This window comes from Rhincodon typus, chromosome 14, assembly GCF_021869965.1.
Source record: "Rhincodon typus isolate 14 chromosome 14, sRhiTyp1.1, whole genome shotgun sequence".
NCBI classification, from domain to species: Eukaryota; Metazoa; Chordata; class Chondrichthyes; order Orectolobiformes; family Rhincodontidae; genus Rhincodon; species Rhincodon typus.
The window spans coordinates 37,490,540-37,499,580 of record NC_063345.1 but is presented as its reverse complement, the minus strand read 5'-3'; the positions used below and the strand labels follow the sequence as shown (position 1 = coordinate 37,499,580).

Genomic DNA, 9,041 nt, shown 5'->3' with positions numbered 1-9,041 from the left:
TTTCTAATTTAATTGGTATTTTCTAAGTGTCCTGTTATTTGTGTGCTTTTCAGAATATTCCAGCATTTTTACCTCCGATTGATGGTAGACCAATTGGTCTATAATACCCAATTTTCTCCCTCAACAATAGGGTTACATTTGCCACCCTCAAACCTAACAGGACTATTTAAGAATCTACAGAATTTTTGAAGATGACAATCGATACACCCATTATCTCCACAGCTGCCTCTGTTTTAGTGTCCTGGGATGTAGATCATCAGGTCCTGAGGATTTATCAGCTTTCAGCCCCATACATTTTTCCAGCACTACATTTTTTTACTGATTCTAATTTGCTTCAGTTCCTTCTTCCCAATAGACCCTTGTTTCCCTCATATTTCTGGGAACCTCAAAAAATAACAAAAGAGAAGTACAGCACAGCAACAGGCCTTCGGCCCTCCAAACATCTGCCCTAACTAATCTAAAATACAAACGTTCTGCCCCTATTCAATCCATATCCCTCTACTCACTCCCTAATCATGTAACCATCTAGATGCCCCTTAAATGTCGCTACCGTGCCTGCTTCCACCAAATCTTCTGGCAGTGCGTTCCAGGCTCTTACCACCCTGCGTGAGAAATCTCCCTCGCCTATCTCCCTTAAACTTTTCCCCCTCTGACCTTGAACCTGTGCCCCCTCATAATTGAAAATTTAACTCTTGCGGAAAAAGTCTCTGACTATCCACCCTATCTATGCCTCTCATAATTTTGTAAACCTCTATCACGTTTCTTCTCAGCTGCTATCTTTTAAATGAAAACAATCCTCGTCTTTTTAACCTTTCCTCATAGCCAATGTCCTCAAGACCAGGCAACATCCTGGTGAACTTTCTTTGTACTCTCTCCAAAGCTTCCACATCCTTCTGGCACTATGGTGACCAAACTGCACACAATATTCTGAATGCGGCCTAAAAATGGTTTTACATAGCTGCAACATGGTTTGCCAACTCTTGTACTCCATGCCCTGGCTGATGGAAGCAAGCATGCCATATGCCTTCTTAATCACCTTAGCCACCTGTACTGCCGCTTTTAGGGAACTGTGGAGCTGCATGCCCAGATCTGTCTGAAAGTTAATGTTCCTAAAGGTTCTGTCATTTACATTATAATTCACACCTAAATTTGATTGTCTAAAATGCATCACCTTGCATTTGTCTGGATTGAACACCACCTGCATTTCTGTTTCCAAGTCGCCAATTTATCTATATCCAGTTGTATCCTTTCACAATTGTTGGCACGATAAGCAACTCCACCAATCTTCATGTCACCTGCAAACTTACTAATCAGACCACCCATGTTTTCCTCCAAATCACATATATATTACAAACAACAGAGGACCTAAGACTGATCCCTGTGGAAACATTAGTTACCGGTCTCCATTCTGAAAAACACCCTTCCACTGCTACCCTGTGTCTTCTATGACCAAGCCAGTTTTGTATCCATCTAGCCAGCCCACCCTGAATCCCATGTGATTTTAGTTGTTGCAGCAATCTGCCATGTGGGAGTTTATCATATGCCTTACTAAAGTCCATATAACTATATCTACAGCCCATCCCTCATCTTTGTCATCTCTTCAAAAATTCAGTCAGGTTGGTGAGACCTGACTTTCCCCATACATAACCATGCTGCCTGTCACTAATAGTCCATTTTCTTCCGAATGTGCATATATCTTGTCCCTCAGTATCTTCTCCAAGAGCTTCCCCACCACAGATGTCAGGCTCACCGGCCTATAATTTCCTGGATTATCCATGCTTCCTTCCTTAAACAAGGGAACAACACTCGCTCATCTCCAGTCCTCTGGAACTCTGCCTGTGATCAAAGAGGATGTGAAGATATCTGCTTATGCCCTAGCTATTTTGTCCCTTGCCTCCTGCAGGAACCTGGGATAGATCCTATCTAGTCCTGGGGACTTGTCTACCTTAATGCAATTTAGGATACCCAAAGCTTCCTCTGTCAATATACTGACATTTTCTAGAATATTCACACACTCATTCATGACGTGCACATCAGTCATGTCCTTCTCCTTGGTGAACACCGATACAAAGTACTCATTAAGGATCTCCCCCACTTCCTGTGGCTCCACATATAACTTCCCCCTTTTCTCCTTGAGTGGGCCTACTCTTTCCCTTGCTACCCTCTTCCTTCTGATGTACGCGTAAAAAGCCTTGGAATTCTCCTTGACCCTGTTTGCTAAAGACATTTCATGGTCCCTTTTAGCCTTCCTAATTCCATGTTTAAATTCCTTCCTACTTTCTCTATACTCCTCTATATGGCTTCATCAGTTTGTAGCTGCCTAGACCTGTTGTATGCTTCCTTTTTCCTTTTGACTAAGTTTACAATTTCCCTTGTCATCCATGGTTCCTGAATCCTGCTATTCCTATCCCTCAGTTTTGCAGAGATATGCATGTCCTGTACTTTAACTAGTCTTTTAAAAGCCTCTCACATGCCCTCAAATAACTGCTGCCAATCCACATTCCCTAGTTCCTGTCTTATTTGGATGTAATTGGCCCTTGTCTAATTAAGCACCCTCACCCGAGGGCCACCTTGTCCTTGTCCATGACTACTCAAAATCTATTGGAGTTATGGTCACTAAGCCCAAAATGCTCTCCTACTGAAATATTGATTGCATGTCCTGGCTTATTCCCAGTATCAAATCTAATATGGCCTCCTGTCTACTTGGATTGTCAACATACTGTCTCAAAAAACCCTTCTGGACACATCTAACAAATTGCTTTCCATCTGAGCCCCTGGCTCTCAGGGAGTCCCAGTCAATAAGAGGAAAATTGAAGTCACCCACCACAACTACCCTGCTTTTGTTCACACCTTTCCAGTATCTGACTATATATCTGCTCCTCTGTCTCCCATGGGCTGTTGAAAGGCCTATAGAAAACTGCCAACATTGTGATTTCACCCTTCCTATTCCTCAGCTCCACCCATAATGCTTTGCTGCAAGACCCCTCTGATGTGTCCAGCAGCAGAGCTGTGATGTGATCCCTATTCAGCAATGCAACTCCCCCACCCTTTTTGTTTCCTTTTCTGTCTCATCTAAAACAATGATATCCTGGAATGTTAAGCTGCCAGCCCTATCCTTCCTTTAACCATGTCTCTGTAATGGCAATAACATCATAATTCCATGCAGTAATCCATGCTCTTTACATCTGTCTTACATGCTATACTACTTGCATTGAAGTAAACGCACTCTAGACCTCCAGTCCCTCTGAGCCCTATGACTTCCCTCTGCTTGCTCTTACTCTGCGCTATGCGTATCTCAGTCTCTGTTTTGCCCTCAGTCCCTGCACTTACTGGCCTATTGTTCTAATTCCCATCCTACTGCGACACTAACTTAAACCCTCAAAACGAGCTCTAATAAACATCCTGTGGGATGTTGGTGCCTGTCCAGTTCAGGTGCAACCCATCCTTCTTGTACATCTCCCACCTTCCCCAGAAGACATCCCAATGAGCCATAATATCTAAAGGCTTCCCTCCTACATCAGCTCTATAGCTATGTTACCAACTGTACTCTCTCTCTCTCTGCCTAGTCTCACTAGCCTGAGATTACTACCCTGGTAGTCCTGCATTTTAGCTCCCTACCAAACTCCCTGAATTGTCTTTGCAGGACCTCTTCCTTCTTCCTATCTATGTCATTTGTGCCAATGTGGACAATGACTTCTGTCTGTTTTCTCTCCCGTTTCAGGATGTTCTGTACTCACTCAGACATCCAGGACCCTGGCACCAGGGAGGCAACACACCATTGTAGAGTCTCGTTCATGGCCACAGAAATGCCTGTCTGTGTCCATGACTATCGAGTTGCCTACTACTATCGCTCGCCTGGACTTTGCCCTATCCTACTCTAGAGCAGAACTAGTTGTGGTGCCACAGGTCTGGCTGCTGCTTGTATGATCTCCTGAAAGGCTATTCTCCCCCCTGACCAAGTATCCCAAACAGTATGCCTTTTTGAGAAGGGAATAGCCACAGGAAACTTCTGCACTACCTGCCTGCTTTTCCTGGTGGTCACCCATTTATCTGTCTGGCACTCTGGTGCGACCACCTCCCTAAAGCTAGTATCTATCACTGTCTCTGGCCCCTTTCTGTACTGCAGTGTGTTCAGCTGCTTCTCCAACCGAACCACGAGGTCTGTGAGGAGCTGCAGCTGGTCACACTTCCTGCAGATGTAGTTGTCAGTGACACTAGACTGCTCCCTGATTTCCCACATCTGGCAGGAGGAACAAACCACCACCCTAACTGCCATCTCCACCCTTGTACACTTAAAGGATAAGAATCTTACCTTGCTTGACCTCCTTGCAGTGCCTTTTTTTTGGTTAGAGGAGGTGGGGAGGAAAACGCTACACTAAGGTAGTGTTTAACCATTCTTTGACAACAGTTCCTCTGCGATATTTAGACCAGTTGTGGTGATTGCAGTGCTGCCTCCCAGAATTCCTCTGTGACATCTCTGCCACCCTTCTGTGAAAACTGAACTGAAAGAGTTGTTTAATTGCTCTGCCGTTTCCTGTTCTGCACTATCATTCTTCCCATTTTAGAGGATAAGGACAATCATTTGTATTCCCACAGCCTTTTCTCTTTTTACAGACTATTAGAAGCTTTTATGATTTGTTTTTATGTTCCTTGCAAGATTACCCACATACTTATTTTCACCAATGGCCCCTTTAGCTGAACTTTTTTTTAAAACAACTTTCACTTCTGCTTGGAACTAATTCTTTGCTTAATTAATTTTGGCGGCCATGGTTAGCCACCTTTTACTGTTTCTTTTTGGACCAGAAAGGAATACATAACTGTTACAATGCATCCATCTGATCCTTAAATATTAGCCATTGCTTCTCTAACGTACTGCCTTTGAATGAAGTTACCTAATCTGTCGCAGCCAGTTTATGCCTAATAGCTTTGTTGTTTCCTGTATTTGAAATTTAGGACCACTTGGACTACTTCACTCCTTTTCAATCAAGGATTCCGTCATGTTATGGTCACTCTTTCCTAAAGGACCTCTCACAACAAGGTTATTAATTAACCCATTATTGCAGAAAGCCAGATCTAGAATAACCTGTCCACCAGTCAGGGGTGGCACAGTGGCTCAGTGGTTAGCACTGCTGCCTCACAGCGCCAGGAACCCGGGTTCGATTGCACCCTCGGGTGACTGTCTGTGTGGAGTTTGCACATTCTCCCCATGTCTGTGTGGGTTTCCTCCGGGTGCTAGGATTTCCTCCCCCAGTCCAAAGATGTGCAGGTGGATTGACCATGCTAAATCGCCTGTAGTATTCCGGGATGTGTCAATTAGATGGGTTATAGGGGAATGGGTCTGGGTGGGATGCTCCGAGGGTCGGTGTGTAGTTGTTGGGCCAAAGGGCCTGATTCCCCGCTGTAGGGATTCTATGATTCAATTCTATGATTTAATGTACTTGACTTAAAGAAAATCTTGTACACGCTCCAGGAATTCGTCTACTACAATATTATTTACATATTCAAGTCAATTTTTGTTTACACTAAAGTCACTTATGATTACTGTAGGAATCTTATTTCATTTCCTTGATGTCCTGTTTAATACTGTCTCATACCTTATTACTACTACTGCTGTATAGAATTGTAGACAAAACCCACCAATGTCTTACACCCCTTGATGCTATAGTGATGTAAAATTGCACTTAGTTTTACAACTGTCCTGTGAAGTTTTATTATAATTGTGCTATACGAGTCAGCATCACTTTACTAACTACCTTCTGATCGAGAAACTAAAAATCACTGGCTCAGAAGTGGATAATACTGTAAATCTTGAATAGGGTGTTCAAATAAGAATAGTCCTTTATTAGGACAGGAAGAAAATCTGACTACCTGAGAATCAGTTCTAAACCTACTGATTGTGGATTCTATAATTCTCATCCTCTAACCTCTGATTTTTAAAAAGTGAGGAGCTTTTCCTTTATATTGTTGTGTGAACTTCAGTTAAGGTTCTTTTCATTATTTCTGATCAATGAACATGCTGCCACTAAGAATGTCTGTCTACTTTTATTCTGTATGGTACTCATATTTAAAACTTCCCTACAGGATTGGACGACATTCCAAATCATTGGACACCCAACGTTTTGTCTGTGCTTTATGTACAGGCCCTCTTGTTCTGTTAACAAAAATGTTAAAAGATGGCACTCCAGCAAAAAAGGATCTAGCGCCATTTGCTAAATTTGTGAAGGAGAACTACAGCTCAACCAAGAGGGAGCATAAGGGACTCCAACATGCTGATGTCATGCGGCAACTAAGTGCAGACTTTGCAAAGAAGACGCAGATAACTGATTTCTAAACTACCTTTGCAATTAACCTTCAATTGAAGATCGGAGGAGATTGCCAAATTTTATAACTTTTTAAGCTTGAGAGTTCACTAAGCTATATGTTGACCAAAACAAAAAATGTATAACTTCTTTTTCCTGCAAGGGGAAAAACATTTTGTTGCTGAAAGTAAAAATTTGTGTTATTCCAATTAGATGTGTTAAATATTTCCAGTTCCACCTAGCACATTGATCTCCAGAAGTCTCCAATTTTTGATGCATCGTGAATGTTCTCCTTCTGTTCTAGTTAATGAAAAAAAATTACCTCGAAGTGTGACTATTTGATAAAACTATGAAGAACAGGATTGAGGGGTCTGTTGTTGCTTTTGTGTCCATTTCTTAGCTGGGTCCTTGATAAGAAAGCAGAGAGAATCATCTATATCTGCAGCAGTAAGAATTCCACCTGAAATTAACTTGGGGCTGTTTTAAATAAAGTTTCAGCTGCTTCAATCTACAGCATACAATTTAGTGTCTGGAAGAGGCTATAAAGATGATTTCAGTGAAAATTTATCTTGCAGGTGCAGCGTTCTGAAATTTAATGTTTTCAAATCCTTAAAGTACTATAAAGGGAGCTTTATCTGGTAGCAATCTCCTGTACTTGATCTGGGAATATTTAGTGCCAACAAGCACATATTTCCTAGCAGTGATCTTGTTCAGCTGTAGCAAAAATGTCCAAAGAAGCCCAAATGAAGTTCACAAAATGTTATGAGTGTTGCATAGAACTTGCCTTCCTGGGACAAGACAGTGATGATGGAAATGGATATTTTAGAGTTTTTTTTTCCATCTAACTGTGACAAATTAGCTTATTCTCGTGGCAGCTTTGACTCTGGCTGACCACTACAGTATGGTTTTAAAATGTAAGGAATGATATTAATAATTTGCATTTATAAAATTACCTTCTGGTGTTTCTCTATCACCTCAAAATACTTCAAACAGTGAAATATGTTGAAGTGCAGACAGTTGTTTTGTGTGAGCAAACAAAGTTTCCACTTTGTTCACAACAAAACCTCCACAGCTGTTTCCTATTTAAGCCACATTGAACTTAACTAGGTTGGCTATATTTGGCTTAATTCTAAATCTTAAAATGGCAGGTGTTGGCTATGGACTTTAGGCCATTTAGTAATGTATTGCACTATTTGTTATATACAGCTATTCTGTAAAGGACTTTTATAATTTTCCATTTCTTGTTCATATCATGGTCTCTTATAGCAATTTCTGGTGGTGTTTTGGAGAGTTTCTGGGATATTGAACTCTGATGTTGGAAATGACCTCTCTTGTAACTTCTCCAGTAATAGCAAAACTGACCTGTACTACTGGTCCAGTGTAAATGATAATTGTGAAAAATGCTTTTAAGCATTTTTAAGTAATGAGGACCTCAGGTCAATTTGGCCTTACGATAATGACACCGAATGTTTGCAAAAAAAAATTGTTACAAAATTGCTGACTTCCTCTTAAGAATATTGCACCTGAAGTGAACAAGGTATTGCAGGCAACATTTTGGACTGCATTTGTTTAGGGAATGATACAAGAAATGATCTGTGTATTTCTGTAAATTTACTTTGTGACAATGGGTGAACTAAACAACTTTTGTTAAATTTATAAATTTAGAAAAGCTGCTTGAAATGTGGTGTTTGTCAAACTGTATCAGATTAAATAAGTTGCTAGTAATACATCTAGTTTGAGTTCAGTTGAAAGGGTAAAGGGTAAGAGAATTAACCCTAAGTATACACTGGATGTTTAAATCTGTGGATCATAAAACACAAAATCACTGCCCTTGAATGAGGTTGGTTAGTAATTAGTGCTGCTTTTCACTTTTGGCATATAGATCCTGCTAAACCTTTGTTATGTGTATTTGTTTTATGTGGTAAAATTTGAATGTATTATGTGAACTGGTTTTGTCAAATGAAGTTCAAGAATACTGTTTTATTGGCATTTCTTCAAATAAAGATTTTTGTCATAAAGAAACGGCAATATCTATGTTCCCATTATTTGTGGCAAGTGCATATGCAAGTGGAACCAGGGGATGGGTTGGGAGAAGAGAAAGAAGAAAGTTACATTAAAACAATCTGCAAGGATAGAATGAATGAAATGGGAAGAAAAATCATAGTTTTTATGTGTTATACTGACCACCAATTGATGGGAGTTTTTCATGAGTTTTAGAGAAATATGCAACGGGGCAAGTAACATTGGCTTAGTTTATCTTGGATTAGTTAAAATAAGAATAAAGATCAAGGTGATACATTTTTTACAGTATATCCATAACTTATTTAAATTAGTATTTTCTGTTTCAAAATTGTCAAACATTACTTGATTCAAATCTTGAAGACCTTTTGGGCAAGATCTAATCATTATAGATAAGTAAATGAATAAGAAATGTTTGGAGGGATATGGGCCAAGCACAAGCCAGTGGGACTAGTTTAGTTTGGGATTATGATTGGCATGGACTGGCTGGGCCAAAGTGTCAGTTTCTGTGGTATACGACAGCTATAAGATGGATAGAAATGGTCTTTTCCCTAGGGTGGGGAAGTTAAAAACTGAGGCATATTTTTGGGATGAATGGAGAAAGATTTGATAGGGACCTGAGGAGCAACTTTTTCATGCAGAGAGTGGTTCCTATGTGGAATGAACTGCCAGAGGAAGTGGTAGATGCAGGTACAGTTACAACATATAAAAGCCATTTGGACA

At 40.5% G+C, this 9,041-nt stretch overlaps 1 protein-coding gene across 6 annotated transcripts in view; it reads left to right on the top strand.

Annotated features, from left to right (window-relative positions):
- gcna (germ cell nuclear acidic peptidase) overlaps positions 1-8,321 on the top strand; it is a 37,126-nt gene extending 28,805 nt beyond the window's left edge. For 4 of the 6 annotated variants that reach the window (XM_020534154.2, XM_048605392.1, XM_048605393.1 and 1 more), the window contains exon 13: positions 6,082-8,286. In XM_020534154.2, the coding sequence (XP_020389743.2) occupies positions 6,082-6,331 (250 nt within the window). In that variant the 3' untranslated portion in view covers positions 6,332-8,286. Of the gene's footprint in view, positions 1-4,953; positions 5,075-6,081 lie in introns of those variants that run through there. The other 2 variants (XM_020534139.2, XM_048605394.1) reach the window with 2 other exon arrangements.
- Positions 8,322-9,041: the final 720 nt, after the last annotated feature.